We start from the raw sequence: 23,754 nt of genomic DNA on the forward strand, positions 1-23,754 counted from the left end.
AAAAACATCGCTGAGTAATCGATGCCAACATTTTGTCACGTTTCCGATTTGACGTCATGATAGGCATCCGATGCTCATCAAAAAAACCATCTCGGTGAGAAGGTTTTTTTGATGACTTGACGTCAAACGCGTCTGTGTTAACATTTATAGCCGCCATCTTTAAAAACAGCGCTGACTAAAATAACACCGTTCAGTAACTTTCTACGTCATTATGACGATGAGTGGTCATCAAGCAAACATCAAGTAAAAACCGATTTTTCCCAGATTCGCGTTACTGAACGTACCCAGAGAGTCTGTGTATTTTTATAATAATTTTTCCGCACGCGTGTGTTTTCCCGCTCATTTGTGCCCTTTGTTAAAGCGGTAGTTAAATCCGTGGTTCCATCCGAGTCAATTTCCAAGCGACCTTTCTTCTTTTTCCGGCCATAAAAGTATTTACATATAGTTTTTAAATAATATTCGGTATTTTACATAACATTTACGGGTTTAAAGCTTATTTATAATTCTAAATCCCAACTTTCGTAGATTTAGAGGTAGGCCTTGGTCTACATTATTATTCATTATGGAAATAGAGAAATTGCCTTATGTTTTTAGAAAGTGCAAAGTCTCAACGTGCAACAACTTCTACAATCCCCAGCATTATAAATGGTAAATCAGGAATAATTACATTTGTTTTTAAATATATAACGTGAATCAAATACAATGCTATTTTGCTTTCGGATATTTCAGATAAGAGTTTAAAAAAACATCTGTTATCTCAATGTTGTGCGACATAACTACAAACATAAAAGTTCTTACTGAAGTGGTCAATAGTTTAGCTGGCAGTGGTAGTGGAAAACCAATGGATATAGATTATACTGGCTTGCCAGAATTTCCCATCAACAAAGTCAAGGACGTAAGAGAATTTAATGAACTCTGGTGTGATAGTGACATAAGAAGAAAATCGGTAAGTTTGAATGCATGCTTAATGGCTAAAGTTTATAGGGAGCACGTGAAAGTCTTTTGTTTTGTTTTAGTCGTTATAAGTATAAAAAATTCAGCATTCGAGTATCTAGTTCAGGTTTTCAAATTAATAATATTCTAGTACTTAAGTTTAGCTTAGCTTAGCTGGGATTTCTAAATTCGCACAGTTTAAATTTCAATCTCAAAAGGTACGTGAGGCAGTAAGTGCCCAAATTACGGGGTATCAGGAACCACAAATTGATAGATTAACAGCTAAGGTATTTTACTTGGTCAATTGAGGGAGGTATAATTTCCCATTCTATGGTGAAAGATAATTGATACATACATTGTCCAAATTATGGGCCTTGGAGCCTGTTGTTTGAACCCTGTTAATAAAGCCAAAATGTCCATTTCCATTTAAATATTTGGTTTTTATCCATTCCCAAAAAAAATTTATTTCCATTATCTCAGTTATTGGTGTTGAAACTGTTCTATGTAATACTTGGTTGTTATTTAAAAAAATATATTACTAATTAGGTAGACAAAATTTCAACTTGGGGTGCAAAAAAGATATCTGACTCCACAAGAAGCATTATGCGAAACGTAATGACAAATGAAGTTGCTCTAAATTGTAACTGGATCGGAGCAAATTAAAAAGAAGCTTTTGTAAACATGCTAATAAAAAATTTCATCATTGGTATAGTGTAAATAATAATAAATGTTTAACAATTTAACCTTATGATTTATCTCTTTTCTAGAAGCAGTAAAACGGTCAACCAATTTGAAACTGGGAAAAGATATAGATGTAGAATCTTCAATAAAATTATGGTTCAAACACGCGAAGGATAGAAACGGGGGATGCCTAAGGATAAGCTTAAAAGCAATGGAGTCAAAAGACACTGACAAAAATGACCAGGAAGATAGTGTTTAAAAACTTATTTTGTATTGATAATCATGAATTTAAAAAAAATAAGTCACGTATAATTAAAAAGACAAGATATTTCATGACTAAAAACTTATATTAATATAACATTTTAATTTCAATAGGCGAGCTTTCGAACCAAAGTCCCTTTTCAAGGCTTAGTTGGGTAAATGCTTAACTATGACTTGAAAACGAACTTTGGTTTGAAAATTCTCCTATTGAAAATAAAATATTACATTATTAAATTAAAATTTGTCATGAAGTATCAATCATTTTAAATAAGTTATTAACAGTGTCTAAAAGTTGACCTATAAATATATCAAATTGTTCAACTAATTTTTTTTCCGAGAGTAACGAAAGTTTGTTAGCCAAAGTATTTAAATATGTTTTAATTAAAATCTCTTAAACATTTAAGAATGTATCTTTGTCATTTAATTATATCCATGTGAAATTAGTACTGTTAATTGATATATTGGTAGATCCTATGACTATACAGCCTTAATTTTTGGTCGGCAAAACAGCATAATATTGGTCGGGCCGACTGATAAGCTTGATGTTTGGTCGGCAAATTTACTTATATTAAGTAGGGCCGACTGACATAGTCTTGATGTTTGGTCTATAACGTTATTAAAAATAGGTAGGGCCGACTTTTATGCAGTGATTTATTGGTCAGGAAAGTGACCAAAAATTGGTAGGCCCGACTGATATAGTCTTAATATTTTGCTAGGCAAAGTGACTCACTACAGGTAGGGCCGACTATTACACAGTCTTGGTTTCTGGGTCGAAAATTGGTAGGGCCGACTGATATTTTGGTAGGGGTCATAGCAATACAGCGACTCTCTACCGACCATAAAACAGGCTGTGACATTTCAACCTGTTAACCAGCTGAGGGCCGACTATGACCCGACCAAGACGATCAGCTACGGCCCGACTATGGCCAACTACGAGACGGCCGACTACGACCCGACCTAGTCGGCCGACTGATTTTATACGTCCATCGGCCCGACTAAATTGTGCTACTGGGGTACTATTGGAAGCTGGGCAGAATACAGGAGATACATCCTGGCGCAGACGGTTGTGTAAAAGTGGTCACCGTCAAAACAACTGATCGTGTGCTGCGGCGACCCATCAATAAATTATGCTTACTACCAATGGAATAATGATAAGTCCTCTGAATAGTTAAAATGAGATTTAAGGGACACCGGGATGTTCGCAACTACACGTATTTATTATTTGTCATGTGTTTTTTAATCGCAGAGTAAGATGATTGTTATCTAAACTTGATTTTTTATATTCCGATTTTCTGTATAAATATCATGGCCTTTCAATTTATGGGCAGTATTGTTTAATATTCGAAGTAGACATGATTAATCAAAAAATTACTGTTCGGTACTTTAAATTCGAGAGTTATTATTTATGTCACTTACTGGGCTGGTATGCGGCTATGCGCAACAAGCCCCGCTTAATAATCAAGACAATATTCTTGTTTATTGTCACACAGATAAATTAAAAGTAATCTAAGGTGTAAGTTACCAGCTAAATTCCAATATAATTTGAATTAAGTATTTAGTCAATGTTTAGTTGTGGAATAGAGCTTAGAATATAATTTATATTTATTTTGTTACACATTTTAATTTTATCATAGAAAACCGGAGGAAATATATATTTCTTAGATCGTTCTAAGTGCGCTGGACTACCTCGTTTTATTGTTTTTGCCAATCACGATCCAACTATCGTTCCAACCTGTTTGCATGCTGCTAGATCGTTCTTGCGAAGAACGTTCTACTTAAGATCGTTCTATCCGCCGGCATGTAAACGTAGTACTACGTAATGTTAGAACTTAAAAGTAACCGCGAAAATATAAATTATGTTTTTTCGCACTCAATCTAGAAATATTAGTTTTTCCATGAATTCCAAAGCAGCACGTGCGGAAAGGAAACTTTCCTACGTTAGGGTCGTGCATTCCTTTACACTGAATAATGCCAACTGCACAGGGGCGTAGGAACCAGGGGGGCAAGGGGGGCAATGCCCCTCCCTAGAATTTTGCTGGGAGGGGCAACTAATGTTATTGCCCCCTCCAACTTGTTGGTCAGTTGAAATCTTCAAAAGGCTCAAATTCTCATTTTAAAAGCATTTTAAGATTGTAGAACCTCAACTGTGTTTAAATTTCAGTCTTTTCCCGCCAATTTACATAGTAGTAAAACGTACACGTGCATTTGGAGAAGCTACACTCCATTAAAAATTCAAAACCATTCTCCAGACCCATTTTGGTTTCTCTTTGCCCACTCCAACTTCTAGAACGTTCCTACGCCCCTGCAACTGCAAAACCTTTTCATTCGAACTGGATCTCTGCCTCCTATTTATTTCAGAACCCTTCTTCGAAATGCAGTGGAAGGAATATAGAGTTATTTTGGGGCTAGAAGCGTATAATCGATGGACTAATGAAAGAGATCAATTAGAAATCACCAATGAAAAAATTGCAATATAGGGACTTGGCAGCATGACGTAGATAATACGTCACCCATGCTTTTTCCAACTGGCAAAAAAAGCATGGCGGCCATGGCCAAACGTACGGCGTGATGTCATGCTGCCAAGTCCTAAGACTTTCCTTGTTTTCCACTGAAATTATATACCGTGTAATCTAACATTAGTTACGTACACGTATTACAATGCTATAATTTTATAAAGGGATGAACTTAATACTTTTGGAAAGAGTGCTAACTAGCACGCTATCTACATAGCACGGCCAGGGGCCTTATTCTATCTCTCTCGTTATCGTTAAAAATGGCTCGTTACTCGTTAAATTTTACGAAAATCGTTAAGTTTATCGAAATCTGATTTTTAGCAATTCTATCTCTTAACGGTAACGAAAATCCGTTAGGCTTATTCGTTAAAGATAACGAGAGCTATTTTGGCTCGTAAACAGTTACGACTGTGCTCCCATTGGACGAAAGTATTTGGTGGTTTTTTAAAGGTTGAAGTTCACTAGGTTTTTTTTAATTTTACATCATTTTTGTGTGAAAATATAGATTATAATGGCGGTACGTGGTGTCTTTAGGATGGAGTTTTTAAGGCAATTATTTGAAAATGAAAATAACAATGCATGGGACCAGGAATTCATACCACGAACTTGGAATGGTTATCCGGCCGTATCCCCTATGGTAAGATCTCGGGGACCGTTTTCAGTGACGTGTATGAGAAAAAAAAATCGCCCCCTCGCACGCGTCTCCCCTCTTTAGGAGTTTTTACCCCGCGCAACCTCCCGTTTTTACAACTGTAGTTTTTTGTTGTTCGACTCCCCATTTCGAAATTTAGGGTTTGAAACCCCACCATTGATAGCGACGGGTCAGCTCGCTCTCCCGACCTCTCCATGTGGAAGGATTAAGTCCGGCATTGTTAGCGCTGTCAAATTGTCAGCAGTGACAATGCCCTTGAGAACCGCGAAGTCCGAATGACGAGGTGACCGTCGCTATCAATAGAGCGATAGCGAAGGGAAAAGCAAAAAGATGTTTGAACCCTTTTTCGACACAGGGGGATGAAATTATTTGAAACTAGGATTTAATCAAGGATTCTTTATAAAGAATCCTTGATTTAATACCATTGAAAATCGTATGAGAAAACACGTATGCTCTGACGTCAAAATGATGAAAAAAAAAGGTCCCCTAGATAGAGACGGAAATCGGGCGAGATAACCATTCCAAGTTCGATGTATGAATTCCTGATGGGACTTAAGTTAATATACGCTCAAAAAGCTGTTCAGACTTCCAAGAATTTTGGTTTTAGAACTTTGTCAAACTTTGGAAAATCGCCTTTCTGGCTCTCTGAGTACTGCTGTTCCAGTTGATAGCAAAGTATACGAAAACATGTTTAATATTTTAAAGAATTTATTAATATATTATTATTACCTAACTAGATATTGATTGCATTACGCTTTTACGCTGTGGGTTGCTATCAGGTTCATATTATTGGCAGGAGAACTTAAAAAGAATGGGTTATGAAACAAATGATAAATTTGATAAATTTTAAATAATGTGAAAAAAGGCACCTTTGTAACACCATATTTCATTGGCTTATCAATCGGAACTACGTCATCACTCGTTACCAAAACGAATTCGGAAATAACGAGAAAAATTTAACGAGAGCTTAACGAAACTCGAGATAGAATACGTTTTTAACGAAAATTCGTTAAGCGCTCGTTAAAAGAAACTCGTTATATTTTACGAGTCTCGATTTTACGAAAAAGATAGAATAAGCCCCCAGGTGCAGGTGGCGAATTGGTTGTGAAAAGAACAGAAAAAGCCCTACAATACACATATTTTGACATAAGGACCTATTTCGTCTAAACTTTCCAAAATGAGGAATAGTAACTTTTTTTGTCGGTTAGAAATTTGATGTTTAATTGTGATTTTCATATTCCTCTGGGTCGATTTAAATAAGAAAAGTGTTTGAATTTTTAAATTTCGACCAATAGTTCGCGAGCTACGGCCTTTTAAATATTAGGAGAGAATACGCATTTAACTAATTGGCGCAGTACGCAAAACTAACATCAAGAAGTTGATGAATAAAAGTGCGACGTCGAAACAACCTTCCGTAACGTATAAAAATAAACGTCATAAATTTAGATAACTATAAATGTTAAAAGTCATAAACGTAAACAAATAATAACACACAAGGCGATTGATATGTATCGATACACGCGCTGTTTCTTCCCCCAACAACTACGAATATTAAAGGAGTGAATAATGAACAGTTAAGGCGGGCTTATAAAGGAGCGAGAAAATGCAAATAATCTTGCGCGTGAAGCCGATAGACGCAAACGAATTAATTTATATCAGGCTTATTTAATTCGGACGGACTCCGAGTAGCTACACAACGTCACGTATTTTGTTAAACCAGAAAACGTTGCGTGAATGTTATGCATTTCGAGGAACTACGGAAATTTACTCTTTAAAATTTCTCTAGAATGAAATCAAACGCTGTGGTAGTTGTTTAAAAAATTTGCAGTATCATGCATCGCTTCCGGTTTTACCCCGCTTCTGTTTTATTTTGGACCATTCCAGTTTTAAACAGCGCGCGAAAAGAAAATGACCACAATATTGGTTTTAATGTAGAATACGACCAAAAACCAAGCTAGGTATCACACTATTTGCTAACATCCGCCAACTCATTCGTTCTTTGTATTTACATAATTATATCTTTATAATGTCAAGCAAAACTTTGAGAATAAAACGGTTATAAGACGAGTAGAGGAAATGGATCATTTACGTAACCACAGGGAACCTCGCCAATAACGTCCTGGTGTTTTCGCCGTCAAACCTTTTGGCATTCAAACTGGGCAAAATAGTTAAACAGTGTGGATTTTATGGTTACGGATTAAAAAAAGCCATGTTTAAACTTATCTGTTTCTTGCCGTGCATTGTGTTATCATATTTGAGTTTTCTAATATCCGTGAAAGGAAATGGAACGCTTTAGGCGGGTTTCAAAGCGAGAGAAATCCCGAAGCTTTTACACGAAACTGAAAATATTCATCAGCGTCGGCTCTCGCGCATGCGTTTACAAAGAGGCGAGAGCCGATTGCCTACTTGCTGTAGCAGACAGCTTACGCCGAATTCCGACTTTGGCGGTATCAGAAATACATGAACCGAAATTATCAGCGAGCTTATTTTTGTCGGACGGCAATTTCCCCGTTCGAAAGGGGAGGGTTAACAAGCGAGGCCTTTTTAATTTTCCGCCTCCCGCGACTACAGGGAAAATTTCGAATGCACCACGGGTAACTAGACCGCCATCTAGTGAGGCTAAGATAAATTATTTCATCGAAGAAGATCGTGAGAAACGTGGTCTGTAAACCTAGGCTTAGCCTTGTTTTGTTTTTGAGAGGTCAGTGGAAGGCGGTAGCTGCAGCAGCTGTTCAATATGGAAAAAGTAGATGAATTAAAAACCTTTTCAACTAATCTTAAAGGACCATTTATGTATGAAAGAACAGAGAAATACTTAGTTTTATTAGAATCGGAAAATATATAAATTACTTAATGGAGCTACTTAAGATATATGAAACCCAGATAAAAATATTTAGACCTGCAGTAGCAAAGAATATGGGAAGACCAAAGAAACAAAAGGCTACGGAAGAAGAAGAAACTGAAATAAACCACAAGAAAAGAACTAGTAGAAACAAACAATAGAAATGATGATTTCGTTTACGAGTAAGGCTACCTTTATGTTTCTATTCAGATTTATTTTTCAAATAAAACAAGTACAATTATTGTAACAAAATAATACAAATATTTATTGTTTATAATTTTTAACGTAGTCAAGTTACACTAGTTTTTATTAGTCGTTAACTGGGCTTCATTAATTAATAACAATTAACTGATTACGATGATATTTGTTTGAGCTATTCTTTCCTTGGACGTTTCTTCTAATAGTGACAGCCTTTCTTCCACTGACACATGATGCACTTGTCATTTTTCCCCAGCAGCATATTTCATTTATTTGTTTTTCGAGAAAGTTTCGCTCGCCCGTCGCCAGGTAGCGTATTCAAACCTTCGCCGCGGAGGTGGGGAGGTTCTCTTTTCGAGGAGGGGAAGATGACATCCGGCCACTAAGGTGGGGGAAAACGGGGAACTTGCCTTCCGTGTTAGAGGAATAGGACGCTGATAATTTCGGTTCATGTATTTCTGGCGGTATCAAATTCCGTTTGATATTCTCGCTCGTTTTTCTGGGGTTTCAGCTCTAGCTTTAAGTCACGTTATCGTTATTAACAACCAATAATATGGCAAGCCATTCTATGACGAAATAAAAATCGTCGGTTACATTTTCTTCACAATTTGTCTGGAATCCGAGAGGAGCCACAAACCACGGGATCACGTCAAGTTGAGCAACGGGCTCAGCAGGAGTCTTCTGAGCAGAGGCCGATTCCGGAAACTTTTTCCGATGGCGTTTATCAGCTTTCGGCTTCACGCGCAAGCTTATTGGCATTTTATCGCTCCTTTATAAGCCCGCCTTAACTGTTCATTATTCACAAATTTAATATTCGTAGTTGTTGGGGGAAGAAACAGCGCGTGTATCGATAAATATCAATCGCGTTGTGTGTTATTATTTGTTTACGTTTATGACTTTGAATATTTATAGTTATCTAAATTTATGACGTTTATTTTTATACGTTACGGAAGGTTGTTTCGGCGTCGCAATTTTATTCATCGACTTCTCGATATGTTAGTTTTGCGTACTGCGCCAATTAGTTAAATGCGTATTCTCTCCTAATATTTAAAAGGCCGTAGCTCGCGAACTATTGGTCGAAATTTAAAAATTCAAACACTTTTCCTATTTAAATCGACCCAGATGAATATGAAAATCACAATTAAACATCAAATTTCTGAGCGGCAAAAAAAGTTACTATTTCTCATTTTGGAAAGTTTAGACGAAAATAGTTCAAAACCTATACGTTTCCTTATGTCAAAATATGTGTATTGTAGGGCTTTTTCTGTTCTTTTCAGCAAGCTAAGAACTTTGTTACTAGCATTTTTATAAAATAAATTATCCCCATTTAAATTTTAAAATTATAGGACGAACAAACTTTTCAGACAGACTGTACATTAAACGTGCCGGGGGTTACTATCTTCCAAAATTGCATCTAAATCGAAAAATATTTTCACGTTTTTTGAAAATTTAAAGTTTAACCGCTAGGTGCTATAAGAAAATTGTCAATGAGAAAATTGTAGAGCGTCACCGAAAACGTAGAAATAGCGTTGACGCGAAAAAAAGACGTATTTTTCAATGAAAAAAATAAGACAAGCTAAAATAACTTTTTTTGAATTCCATTGGGAGAGTAGTGTAACTTTATGAAAGTCAGAAATTGGTTAATCTGGTGTTTAATGCAATAAACACCGCTGAAAAATCGAGGAGACAATGGTGAAGAAGGTATTACACGATTTACTTTCGTAGGATGAAAAATGCGATTTTTTTTTAAAAAACAAAGAGACATTTTATTTATCTACTTAAAAACAAAATTTATAAGTACGTTTCAAAAATACTACCTTCGGCTGCGATGCAGGCTCTGGCGCGAACAGTCATATTGTCGAAGGCGGCTTGAATAATTTCCGGGGTTACTTCCCGGCAAGCGCTTACAATTCGTTGACGCAGCTCTTCAAGGGTCTCAACCGGAGTGGCGTACACCTTGTCCTTAGCCAGGTTCACACTTACCCCCAAAATCGCTTCGTTTTAGACAAGGACAGTAGATACAGGGACGATAAAGTGTATTGGCGGCCTCTGTTGGAATATATCACCTAAAACGACCTAAACGCAAGGAGAGTTAGTTGTAAACAAAAAAAATGGCGGTCACCTAATTTTAGCGGTTCTTAACGAGGCTTAAGTGTTCAAAACAAATGGGCATTTTATTATTTACGCTCGTAGTTTTATTTTTAATTTAACATCAAAATGGTAAAAACTAACCACAATAATACTGTCCATGGTGAACCACGTCTTAACAATGGCCGCGGTTTGTTTACATCTAACTCCCCGTGAATATGAAGACGTTTAAAATCGAATATTTTTCCCCTGCTTTCTCGTCCCTGTATCTACTGTCCTTGGTTTTAGATAACTAGTTTTCAAAACCAGCCTGAGAAATTGCTTGGTGTTGGTTCACGAAGCAACTCGTCCAAGTCAGATCGAGTAGAATCGCTTTCAAAACGACAAGGTGGGGAAGTAAAATTACTCGTATTTTCAAAAATAAAGGAAATAAAATTCTAAATAATGTCCAATAATATTACTGTATGTATAGTAAACATGATTAACTATTTGTTTTGGGAAAAATTTTAGTATTTTCAAAATTCTGGCCATAATTTAAAATGGCGTTAAGCCTTGGCTATAAGCAAATCGGGGTGAAGCGATTTCGCACGTGTGAACCAAGAATTATCGTCGGTGGTCAAAACTGGCATGCAAACCTAGCTAAACTAGGTTTTAAGCTCTAGTGTGGCTCTTGACGAAGCCCCAAAGAAAGAGATCCATCGTTGTGGGAATTCGTTGTTTAGGTAATCTCTCACGGCTCTGTGGTAATGAAGATGGGCACCGTCATGCTGAAACCACAGTCTTGCTCGTTGCGCCAACAACAGTTCGTCAAGTTGTTGTTCTAACTCATTTCTCAAGAAATCTAAATAACTCTGGCCATTTATATTTTGCGGTAAGAATACTGGACCAATTAACCGGTTTCCAACAAGACCAATCCAATCATTCAAGCGCCCAAATTGAAGTTGGTGACGGTGTTCATATCCCCAGTGTGGATTTGTATCTTCCCAAACATGATTATTTTGGTGATTGTAAGGGCCGTCTCTTGCAAACGAGGATCCATCCGAGAATAGCATGTTGCGGAGGAATTATGGGACGTCGTGCACGGAATTTAGCAGCCAGTTGCAAAAATCCGGCCGTTGTTGGGCGTCTCCATCTCGTAAACCGTGGTGAAGCGTTGCTCTGTAAGAATGGTACTTATGCCTATAAACAATTTCCCAAATGCGAGTTTTACTGCCAGCCAAATTGCATTAAACACCAGATTAACAAATTTCTGACTTTCATAAAGTTACACTACTCTCCCAATGGAATTCAAAAAACGTTATTTTAGCTTGCCCAACTTGTCACTTTTTCAAGTCGTATTTTGTCAGTGAAAAAGACGTCTATTTTTTCACGCCAACGCTATTTGTACGTTTTCGGTGACGCTCTACAATTTTCTCTTTACAATTTTCTTATAGCACCTATCGGTTAAAATTTAAATTTTCAAAAAACGTGAAAATATTTTTTGATTTAGATGCAATTTGGGTAGAAATCACTTTTCGAGCAACAAAACACCCTGTATATTCATTTTAGAAAGTGCTCCTTTTCATTTTCAATGGATTTATTAAAACTAATTTAATTTACCGGGACCCCAGAGGTCCTATAATTCCTATAAAATCCTATATTTTCAAAAATGTCCTATAACATCCTATATTTTTAGCAAAATCCCTCAAAAGTCCCAAAATTTTGATATTTTGCCCATTTCAAATCTCGCCACTCAGTTAAATTGCTAGATTTAGCTATAGGATAAATTCCTATACCAAATCATTCTAGTGTATACTTTTTTTATTGTTAACATTCTTAGCTACTAGTTTATTTTGGTGACAATATGGCGAGGGGCGGATCACTTTGTTACAGGGTATCCTAATCATCATTATTAAATTTTAAATTATGATTTAATCATTAATTTTTGTACAGCCTCAGCTACAGATTTAATTTTAATCTAATATAATCGTGATTTAATCATACGAGGGTGTCCTAATAATCATTGGAGTGAGCTGCCCTCGTAAAATGGTTAAATAGTTTTTCTTTTTTAAGTGAAAATCAAAGATTTATTTCTCTAAATATAGATTTGGTTTTTAAATGCATAAACTTAGTAAATGAAATAGCATCTGTAGTCCTATAAAGTCCTTTATTTTTAGAAATATAATCCTTTTTTTTCTATAAAAATATTGAAAATTTGAGTGGGGGCCCTGGAATTATTATAATATCGAATGTTTGCAATTGTTTTTGTCTGGAGATACGTAAATCAAAGAATATAAAGGGCTTTATATTCTTTGCGTAAATGAAACAGCTAGAGTCCTCCAAAAAAATTCGAGTTCTTCTAAGGTAATTCCTTATTGTGACAGGGGATGAGGATTAGCGGAGTGGGGATGGCGTTCTTACTACAAACCGACCCCTGGTCAGTTCGTAGTATTTGGGAATAACTCTGGAGGGGGGGGGGGGAGTGGGGAATTGGATTTTTCTGCGGTGGCGCCACTCTACAGTTGTAAAATATTTACTCCCTGGAACTAGCTTTTTGTAAAAATATTTTCTTTTAAAAAAAGCTGGTTTCGGGGCCAAGTACCTTGATAGTGTGTCTTTAATAATAAACTATAGAATATTTATATATCCACTACTCCTTTTACAAATAAACTATTAATTTTGGTTTCACTGTCATCGAATAATCTACGTGTCTTAACAACAGATCTGCTTATATTCCCATTAATTCTTTCCAGTATATGATTTGGTTAAGCTGTATTTTGGCTTCTGGTAGAACCCTTTCCTTTTCTCCCCCTGGGGTTTTGAAATATAGGATTTTATAGGAATTATAGACCTCTGGGGTACCTGTAAATTAAATTGTTTTCATATAAAGAGGGTAACTTTTATTAGTTTATTATTCATAATATAAATGCCATTATACACATTTTACATCCTGTTAATGTATGAAAAATTAGAATTTCAATTTATATTGTTGTCGGATCAGGAGTTTTAACGCGTTTTGTTAATAGTTTTCGAGGATCTTTAAGCTTGTGTTTTAGATCATTCAACAAAATTTTATCAAAAACGATTATAGTTTATAACAATTGATTGAAATAGATTATTTGTGAAATATCGGAATAATATATAGATAAATTGGTTTATTTAAAAAAAATTCGAATTAATAGATCAATATGGACCAAATTTCATAAAAAATCTCAAAATAGTTTGAAATAAAATATAGTTTTTCAAAATTGATAACATTGAATAAATTTTTACCAATTTGATCAAAAGCAGAAGATTTGATTAAAATTGAAAAGAATTAATTGAAATTTATTAGTTCTGTAAAATTGGATTAATATATATAGAAAAAATTTGTTTTTCGAAGAAATTGATTTATTTTTTTCTAATTGGTCAAACTTGACCAAAATTGTTAAAAATAAATCAAAATTTGCAAAATTTTTAAATTTTGAAAAAAATATTTTATTTCAAACTATTTTGGATTTTTAGTAAAATCATTGTAATTTTTTTAATTTAAAATTTAGATTTATTCAATTATTAAATAAACCATTCTTTTCGTGGATGTAAATAGAAATAAATAACAATAATGAAATGCAACCGTATTGTTTTTGTTTTCGAATAGCCTACAATTTTAAGTTAAAACCGATTATTACCTTCCACCAGAAGTAAATAGAAGAAATGGCCCCTTTTACCTATCGTTAGTGCAAGTGGTCCCTTGACCACAAACTCATTTTTGGCGGGAAATCGCGGATGAATACATAGTTTAATTTCCATTTAAATAGTAATATCATTATTTATCACGTCGAAACGATGGTAATAGTCTTGAATTTAATTAGGCTTAAGTTAAACAGATGTGTCAACATTTTGCTACCGCGAAATATTGCTACTGTTGTTTAAATATAGAAAAGCTAAACCGCATTAAGTTGCCTTAATACTCGGCTACGTATTTATTTTTATTTATATACTAGCTTTAATACCCGGCTTCGCCCGGGGTCTTTTTGATTTGTACGTAATAAAAGTACGGTACCATAACAAAACTGTCTTCAGAAAACTGCGTATTTTTATTTCCTTCTGACGATCCTTCGCAATAACTTTTGTAAGAGCTAACTTTGAATTTGTCCTTTAATTAGCCGATTGAAAAGCTAACTAACATTTAAACCTACGACTACATTTAAACAGACTTATTTTGTACTCCTTAACCAAACGTTTTTTTATTTCTACATTTGGGGGCGACCTAAATTTTTGAGCCCTTTCACTTGACCTTCTCGAGTTTTAATTTCCACATGTGTTGAGTCCGAGGGGTCGGACATTTGTACAAAATCCCGTACACATCTCAAGAAATCTCCGACGAAATCGCGAAATCCCGTACCCTTCTCAAAAAATCTACGACGAAATCGTGAAATCTCCGATGAAATCGTGAAATCCCGTACACTTCTCAAGAAATCTCCGACGAAATCGCGAAATCTATGACGAAATCGCAAAATCTCTGACCAAATTTCAAAATCTCTGACGAAATCGCAAAATCTTATGAAATCTCCGACGAAATCGCGAAATCCCGTAAACTTCTCAAAAAATCTACGACGAAATCACGAAATCCCTGACGAAATACCGAAATCTCCGACGAAACCGTGAAATCTCCGACGAAATCGCGAAATCCCTGATGAAATCGCGAAATCTCCGACCAAATTTCAAAATCTCTGATGAAATCGCAAAATATTATGAAATCCCGAAATCTTTAACAAAATCGCGAAATCTGACGAAATAGCGAAATCTCCGACGAAACCGTGAAATCTCCGACCAAATCGCGAAATCCCTGACGAAATAGCGAAATCTCCGACGAAACCGTGAAATCCATGACGAAATCGCAAAGTCTCAGACCAAATTTCAAAATCTCTGACCAAATTTCAAAATCTCCGACGAAATCACGAAATCCCGGACACTTCTCAAGAAATCTCCGACGAAATCGCGAAATCCCGTACACTTCTCAAAAAATCTACGACGAAATCGTGAAATCCCTGACGAAATAGCGAAATCTCCGACGAAACCGTGAAATCTCCGACGAAATCGCGAAATCCCTGACGAAATAGCGAAATCTCCGACGAAACCGTGAAATTTCCGACGAAATCATGATATCTGATGAAATCGCGAAATCCCTGACGAAATTGCAAAATCTCTGACCAAATTTCAAAATCTCTGACTAAATCGCAAAATCTTATGAAATCCCAAAATCGCGAAATCTCTGACCAAATTTCAAAATCTCTGACGAAACCGTGAAATCTCCGACGAAATCGCGAAATCCCTGACGAAATAGCGAAATCTCCGACGAAACCGTGAAATCTCCGACGAAATAGCGAAATCTCCGACGAAACCGTGAAATCTCCGACGAAATCGCGAAATCTCCGACGAAATCGCAAAATCTCCGACGAAATCACGAAATCCCGTACACTTCTCAAGAAATCTCCGACGAAATCGCAAAATCTCTGACCAAACTTCAAAATCTCCGACGAAATCTCGAAATCCCGTACACTTCTCAAAAAATCTACGACGAAATCACGAAATCCCTGACGAAATAGCGAAATCTCCGACGAAACCGTTAAATCTCCGACCAAATCGCGAAATCCCTGACGAAATAGCGAAATCTCCGACGAAACCGTGAAATCCATGACGAAATCGCAAAGTCTCAGACCAAATTTCAAAATCTCCGACGAAATCACGAAATCCCGGACACTTCTCAAGAAATCTCCGACGAAATCACGAAATCCCTGACGAAATAGCGAAATCTCCGACGAAATCGTGAAATCTTTGACAAAATCGTGAAATCTGACGAAATCGCGAAATCACAGAGATTTCGAAATCCCGTACGCTTTTTTTGGGAATGTCCAACCCCTCGGTTGAGTCCATTGAAGAGCCACCAAATTCGACCCCTTCTACCTGTCCAAAGAATATTCTTTGTCATATGTAACATCAGGAATTCATACCTTGGGGGCGATTTTTTTTCTCCCATACACGTCACTGAAAACGGTCCCCGAGATCTTACCATAGGGAATACGGCCGGATAACCATTCCAAGTTCGAGGTATTAATTCCTGGTAACATAATTACTCATAAGTATGCCACTGTACCTTTATTACATTAAAAAATCTTCACTAACGGTTTGTTTCACCACGAACCAGTAAAATGGTGGACTACGTTAGATTTTAACCTTTTTATTCATTCTAGTAATTTTGGGAGTCACACTATTGGCTACTAACATATTTATTTAAGCCAATGGAAAACCTCTAAATTGAGAAGGATTTTTTTGCGTCGGAATTTTAGTCAGCCCAATGTAGCTTTATTGAAATTTATAAACTCGCTCGGTGTGTGCGGATGAAGTTAAATAATGAGTAATTTAGGTTGGGGAAAATGATCAATAAGTTATCGCTTTCCGAAAATGGAAAAAGTCGTCGAAGTGGAATATTCCACCAGCGTTATTAATACCCATATCAAGCCTATAAGAGAAGTATCTGCAAAGACTCCAACCTTGGAGATGCCCCGGAAAAGCTCAACCTGAATTTCAACTATTTTTTCCAAGAAACCTGCTTCTTTTATTTGACAATGCAAATTTATTTTAGAACGTGAGTCTCCAAGAACTTCATTAATTTGCAAATTAATTACATTAACAGAACTTGACACTATATTGTAGTTCATTTTAGCTCCTAAGCCTTGGTTGTTCAAACAAGTTTTTTACTAAAATAATGGCCGTCGGTTTATCAGACGTAGAGCTAATTGGGCGACGGCATTATCGGCATTTGAAATTCGATGACGTCAAATATGACATCAAATATTACGTCAAATATTACGTAGAGTACGGATGACGCAATATCTGTGAAACAAACCGTTAATGAAGAAATAGAGCTAGTGGCATACTTATGAGTAATTATTTTACATATGCTTAAACGTTTTATTCGCCTGCTCTCGGGGTAAGATTTACACTGTCCCGAATTTTGTTCGCTTGTTCCAGAGCTCAAGTATTACACTTTTTACTCCTCTTCGAAAGGAGGTGTAGAGGGAGTAATCTAACTTATAGCGTTTTCCATTGGGAACCACCGAGCACTCCCGGAGTGCTCCAAAATCAAAATTGTATTCCATTGGGAAAAAAGGGGCAACTCCGAGAGGGAGGATCGTCTTCCATTGACCAAGGTACTGCCTCCCGGAGTGCTCCCAGCTGCCCCAACTCAAGAGTCGGAGGGAAACAAAAGAGTGCTCCGAAAACGTTTCGTATTTCGTTGGGAGCTACCAGGGCGAATCTTCCGAGCGCCTCCTACAGAGAGCAGTGACGTCATTCAACAAATCCGGATCACACTCGGAGGTTCCCAATGGAAAACGCTATTATATAGAAAATTCGTCTGCTTAAATTTTGTTTCACGAAAACATGACGGGCTTTGAACATCTTCACATATGGCAAGCTTTTAATAACAAAAATCCAATTGTTAATGGTATTTAATGACTTTGAAAGTGGCTTGATGACTTCGCCACCGGTAGCCATCTTAAAAACAAAACAAATAAATAACCTTTAACCTCTAACTACTCCCTGAGTCCCTTCTTACTCCAACTCGTTTTTTTCGTCAAGATAGAATTTGAGTAAAATGACGTCATAGGGCTACACTTTTTAACCTGCTCAAAAAACCGAGAACAGGCGAAAAAAACCACCTAACGTCGCCTGAAAGTAAAATCCACGTAACAAGAATGATATACGTGGATTTTGCTTTCAGACTTTAATGATTCCCACCGCTAGAGATAGATGGCAGCATCGTCGAGTGATAACGTTTCAGATTTGAAGCAAAATTTTTGTCCCGCGACTACCAGATTTCAATTGTACCTCTAATTACTCCCAACTCAATGGGTTTGTGGTTTGTACTTTGTAGCCAGCCTAAAATTTACTAACCTTGCTTTGTAGCCCCCCCTGCTCAAAAGCAGACGCTATGCGCAGTTTTTGAATTGTCATCCTCCAAGCAAACATGCTCCAAGATCATTGAAAGTCCAACCTCCAAGATGCATTAAAATTGAAAAGGGGAAAAACATAAGACAGAAAAAAAGTCTCACAAATAATGGAAGAATCATTAGTACAGCCTTACATTGATATGAATGAAAATATTAAAAACGAGCCAGCCACTCCTTCAAAAACAGATGAAGAAACTGTAGATGAGAGTTTTAATCAATATGAAAATGAATATGATGATATTGGAGAATTTTTCTTTGAGTCTGATCATTTAGCACTAAAAGTTAATGCAGATTATCAAAATATGTTACAGGTAAATGCCATAAAGCATTTTTTCTTGGCTTTCATATATAGCTTTCAGAATATAGTTGCTTTATGAATGATATAATTAAAAAAATATCTTAGGCGATGGCAGTATTGGAGGCTCAGCGTATACAGGTTATCAAAGATCTTGACCAGTTGCGAGCCCTCAAAACTGAGGCATTGACATATCCTGTTGCATTTGTACAAAAAGTTCAAAGAAAAGCAAATTTAAATTTTCCAAAACCCATGTGCGTACAAAATCTCCCCAATGTCGATTGGACCAAGTATATTACAAATGGCTCAAGCGAAAGCTTTGGGTTTCAACCAAGATTGACTCAAACTAAATCCCTTTTTACGGATGGTTTTGGACCTTCAGCTGAAAATCAAGGTAGATATTTGTTGAAAATCTTATTTGGCCTATATGAAGTATAAAAGGATGACCTCTCATACTTAAAAAGAATGATAATTGAATCTTATATTAATTCCATCCTTCCAGATAACGAAGTTGATCAGGAAAAAACATTAGTTAGAGGAAGAGTGTTTGATAAAAATAAACCAGCAACTTTTAATCAACTTTGGACTACAGAGGAACAAAAACGACTTGAAGAACTTTTAGTCATATATCCACCAGAAGAAACAGAATCTAGAAGGTGGGCTAAAATTGCAGCTGAACTTGGAAACCGAACACCAACCCAGGTAAATTTCTGCAGTGCAGCCTGATTTAGTGCATCCTTGTCTTTTCCTTAATGTAAAGTTGTTAATGAAATGGCGAACGTCTCGCCACGAAGTACTATTTAATTAGTCCATGGGTGGAAGTACTCTCAAAAATTAATTAAAGTAACTCTACATGAGAGTGGTTTTTCCTATTATAAAAAACTCTTAGAAGTTAAAAAATGTTAACAATTTATCTGATAGATATTTTATCCTTTTCGCGTACAACTTCAGGTGGCCAGTAGAGTGCAGAAGTATTTCATCAAGCTATCTAAAGCTGGAATACCAATTCCAGGAAGACCAGTCAGTGGGAAATTCAAGTCATCTCAAAATTATGTAAGATATTACAATGGTCTTCATCCTTGCCTATCATGATATTCATGTTGGATTTTGAATTATAAATGCCATACCTACAGGGTCGTGCAGAGGGGGAGGGGGGGAATCCCAGGGGTGAGAAAAGGACATGGAAGCATCCTTTTAGTGGCCCATCAGCTTGCCCTTCACCAGCACCCCCCTTGAAAATTTCTGTTAGAAAGGCTCGCAATGATATAATTTATAATTATTATATTATAATTTATTTCTTAATATTTTTTTTGAAATTATATACTTCTTTTCATTGTGGCACCAGATGTACGTTTTTGGCAGTGGGGAAGAGGCATGGTATTTCAATTTTTTTCTCAGTCTGAAACAAACTTAAGCATTAAATAATCAATCTGAATATAATCTTAAAAGAAGTGAAGAGAAGCACATTGTGAAAAACTAAATGAAAAGAGACTTAAAACGGTTTTAAAATTCACAATTTATTTATTTAAAAAATCCAACGTTTCGGAGGAACTGTTCCTCCTTCTTCAGGGATTTTTACAGACTTGTAGAACAAAAAACACATTTTAAAAATACGCTTAAACTAAGATGCGCGCGTCCTCGGCAACAAGGGCGTTTTTTTGCTTATAAAAGTTTTTCCAGTTGGTTTTTTTGAAAAATAAAATTTAGGTAGTCGAGAGTATAGTTCAGGGCACGTGTATATTAATTTTCAGAGCTGTATGCCAATTTCGAACAATTTATCACCATGCGCTCTCACTAAAGTCACTTGGTGAAATGTTTCTTAGAATTTTTCTTGAAAAAAAATTTTACCTCCCACTGGGCCATAAAAGGACGCCAATTATTCATTAAATTAACTACACCATACAATACCAGAAGTGTATTAATATTCACTCAGTGGGCAGTACCAGAAATACATGTATTTCTGGCAGTAACTATCTAGAATATTAGTATGAAATGGGTCAGTATTTCCTGCCAAACCATTGAAGCACACTCATGGCTGAAAAAAAACCACAGTGTTACGCCACCCACCAATGCAATATTCTATTTACCCAGCTTTATTCTTATTTTGAAACATATTTTGCAAAATGAGCAATGTCAAAGTACATTGTTTCAAAAAAATATCAGCAGTACGGTATTATATAGTATAGAGATACTTGTCTCAATTATGTTATGTAGCCTACTTCTGTGAATACTAAACTTGATTCTTATGCTTTACTCCTTAGATAAATATGAAGAAAGGTCTGGGTAAATTGTGTGTCGGAAGGAGCCGGAATTTGGCTCAACTGCAAACATCAACATTTTTTCGCCATAAATTTCCAACATTCTTTAATCTTGGGGGAACGAGAGAAAGTAATTTCGAAGGGCAGTCAATTCCAACATTTGGTGTTGAAAATGTTGAGGGACCATCTTTCAGTTCAGCTGTGGAAGCTAATACTACCAGTTTCCTCACCGAAAAAGACAGACCAGACTTTCTTGATGAAAGTAATGACTCTGAAGTAAGTTTTGGTACTCTTGATCCAGTACGAGTTCAGTGGCACATTTTCCTAATAGTTTATGGGAGAAGTGGTGTAGCTTTGAGCAGATGAATCACCACGAATGGAAATCAATGTCTTACAATCAATTTAGTCTGTATTTAAAATGTTCTTAGCGATAATAAAATTTTCGCCACAGACCAACACACTTGGTCTTTCTATATTTTTTAGCTAAAATCTTGAAATCAGCCAACAATTACACTTCAAATGGCTCTACAAACTGATATCCATATGAGGGGCAGACATGTTTTACAATGTCTTAGATATACAGATGGGGAAGTTTCTGCTTTCCATTTTCAACCCAAAAAAAGTCATTTAACATTAATGTCAGAACAATAGACATGACATTTCATAAAATTGACTATCAAACAATATTTTCAGATTTAAAGAAACAGACTTTAAATTATTCTACACTATGCCAAAACTAATGATGTGTATTTTTAATTAAAAGCACAGTAAAATATAGTTTGTTCTATGTGATACCACTTAGAGATAGTCACCAAATTAATAACTTAATATCTCTAGGATGATGACCAAGATGAAATTTTAGAAGCTACAACAGATGATCCAGAAATGCAGGAATTATTATATTTAAAGAAATTGAGGGAGTCCAAAATGGAAACTCAGGGATTAGCGCAACATGTGGGATTTCACTGTGTGAGATGTAATTGTAGCCCCATCATTGGAACAAGGTGGCACTGTGTTGATTGTCCCCCTAATCATTCAACTGATTTCTGCAATGATTGCATTGACTGGTAAGTTAGATGGTTTACTAGCTTTAAAAGCAAAGTAGTTTTAGCTGTGCAAATTCCTTATAGTAACTCGCATGTGGCATTCGATCACAAAGAAATAAAGCCACCAGTGCTTTCATTACCATGTTTTCATAATCCCATGATAGTTAAAATTAGGGCCTCAGGAAGGCATTATATTGTAACTAACTGAAAGAGGACTTAAATATTTTGCAGCCCTCATGAAACGGATATACACAAAGAAAACCACAGTATTAAACAAATAAAACAAGCCGAAAGTGCAAAGCCCTTCTTAGATCGTGATTATGTTCATTTTATGGGTGGGGATTACAACTACTTGGATCCTAATTATATGCCAGCTACTTAAATTTGTAACTACATTCAATGTATAAAGGTTTTTATTTTCATCAATACAAGTTGTGATCTGAATTTTTTCACTGTAAGTAGCCGCTGCAAAAATCAAGAATATTATTAAAATTGTGCTTTTGAATTTAACTAATAAAGTTTGCTTACGGCAATTTCATCCTCATAAACACCCAGCAGGTGAAAAATGAAATGAGAATACACAAAAATCCAACGCAAATTAACAAAATCCTGTTTAACCTCGGTGTATTTGGGTTGTGAGTTTGATCAAGAATAACGAAACCTAGTCCACCCATTGTAAATAAAAAACTTGATGCCAATCCCTCCATAATGTACTGGCCATTTACTCGAAATGGCATAAATGCAACCTGTAATGTGTATATTGGTATAGTATTATTGACTAGAGAGAGATGACTTAAGTATAGCATACAGGCTTCGAATGGCCATGTTCATCAACTGTAGAGCCAATACTTGGGGGCTCAACGATAACATCGTATATTATTCCTACAAGAGAGGCATCGATCAATTCATTTGAATGATTTGCAATAGTTAGTGAACACTACTGAACCAAAATCTTACCTCCGCATACTAAGAAGTATGATCCTAAAACTAATGCAAACATGACCATTGCGGAAGGTTGATGTAGCCATGAGGGTCTCTTAAGTTTTAAGTTGGGAATTTCTAGAACTAAAAATGGCAAATTATACAAAGATTCCATCTTTCAATGTAGTGGAATAATGCAAAACCGGCGTTAGGGAATTTTAACCGAGGTTTACGAAGTACACGTCAGAAAAGGTGGAGATTTAACATCAGATACAGCAGACGACAGTTAGCTTCCGAGATCTTTTTTTTTTACGTGATTGTAACGTGTGGGCATAGAAATGTTATACACCTACCTAGAATGCTCGCGTCTACGGGCACGGCCAACTTCGATCACGCGTACCGCGCTTTAGCGGCCCCGTAAATCGCCTGAATTTACCGTGTATATATTTTCCCACCAGGGTTTCGCTACGACCAAAATTTAACGTTAGTCAGATAGGAAAAATCCACAAAAAACCATTATTTTTAAATAAATTTAAAAAAACATTGAATTAAACCGAATGTAGGTTAATATTTAACTAATAGTTCAATGTTTTTTTAATGATTCTAATTTTTTAACGGTGTTTATAAATTATAAAAGAGTTAAACAGAAACCAAGAACATCCTCTAGATGCTGCCAGCAACATAGTATTATTGTTTAATACTTGAAACACATGTAAATAAATAAATTAACCAAAAAGAGAAAAGAAGATTCACTGTAACCAGAAATACATGAACCGAAATTATCAGCGACCTATCCCGCTTATACTAAAGGCGTTTTCCCCGTCTTCCCCTCTCTTTACTCGGTTGTAGTCCCCCCTCCGCGGAATGCAATCCTCTACGGGTCCGTGGTACAGATTTGAATACTCACCCTGGTGGCCGCCGTGAGAAACTTTAAAAAAACACGGACTAAAAAAATACTTAAAAAGTACCTTTTTCAGTCAGTGTAAAGAATTACAGCTACCATTATATCAGATATCAATTTAGTTAAAAAAAACCTGCTTTCTTGACGCAACAAACGGGCGGTTAAGGTTTTTTAAATATCCTATCAATTTAT

At 36.1% G+C, this 23,754-nt stretch overlaps 3 protein-coding genes across 3 annotated transcripts; 2 read left to right on the top strand and 1 right to left on the bottom strand.

Annotated features, from left to right (window-relative positions):
* The first annotated feature begins 325 nt into the window (after positions 1-325).
* On the top strand, positions 326-1,988 carry LOC149945363 (uncharacterized). Its single transcript, XM_090175740.1, has 4 exons — positions 326-431; positions 526-648; positions 730-946; positions 1,701-1,988. The coding sequence occupies exons 3-4, from the start codon at positions 761-763 to the stop codon at positions 1,707-1,709; spliced, it is 195 nt and encodes a 64-aa protein (XP_090031866.1). The 5' UTR covers positions 326-431; positions 526-648; positions 730-760; the 3' UTR covers positions 1,710-1,988.
* A 16,013-nt stretch (positions 1,989-18,001) lies between these two features.
* Atac1 (Ada2a-containing complex component 1) lies at positions 18,002-22,195 on the top strand. The gene is made up of 7 exons (XM_090175509.1): positions 18,002-18,452; positions 18,545-18,830; positions 18,939-19,138; positions 19,388-19,489; positions 20,698-20,970; positions 21,532-21,761; positions 21,972-22,195. The coding sequence occupies exons 1-7, from the start codon at positions 18,249-18,251 to the stop codon at positions 22,120-22,122; spliced, it is 1,446 nt and encodes a 481-aa protein (XP_090031635.1). The 5' UTR covers positions 18,002-18,248; the 3' UTR covers positions 22,123-22,195.
* On the bottom strand, positions 22,136-22,928 carry LOC149945365 (oligosaccharyltransferase complex subunit ostc-A). Its single transcript, XM_090175510.1, has 4 exons — positions 22,698-22,928; positions 22,549-22,622; positions 22,269-22,486; positions 22,136-22,205 (listed from the first exon to the last, which is right to left on the bottom strand). The coding sequence occupies exons 1-4, from the start codon at positions 22,834-22,836 to the stop codon at positions 22,190-22,192; spliced, it is 447 nt and encodes a 148-aa protein (XP_090031636.1). The 5' UTR covers positions 22,837-22,928; the 3' UTR covers positions 22,136-22,189.
* Positions 22,929-23,754: the final 826 nt, after the last annotated feature.

Source organism: Leiobunum rupestre, chromosome 5 (genome assembly GCF_980474605.1).
Source record: "Leiobunum rupestre chromosome 5, qqLeiRupe1.1.hap1, whole genome shotgun sequence".
NCBI lineage: Eukaryota > Metazoa > Arthropoda > Arachnida > Opiliones > Sclerosomatidae > Leiobunum > Leiobunum rupestre.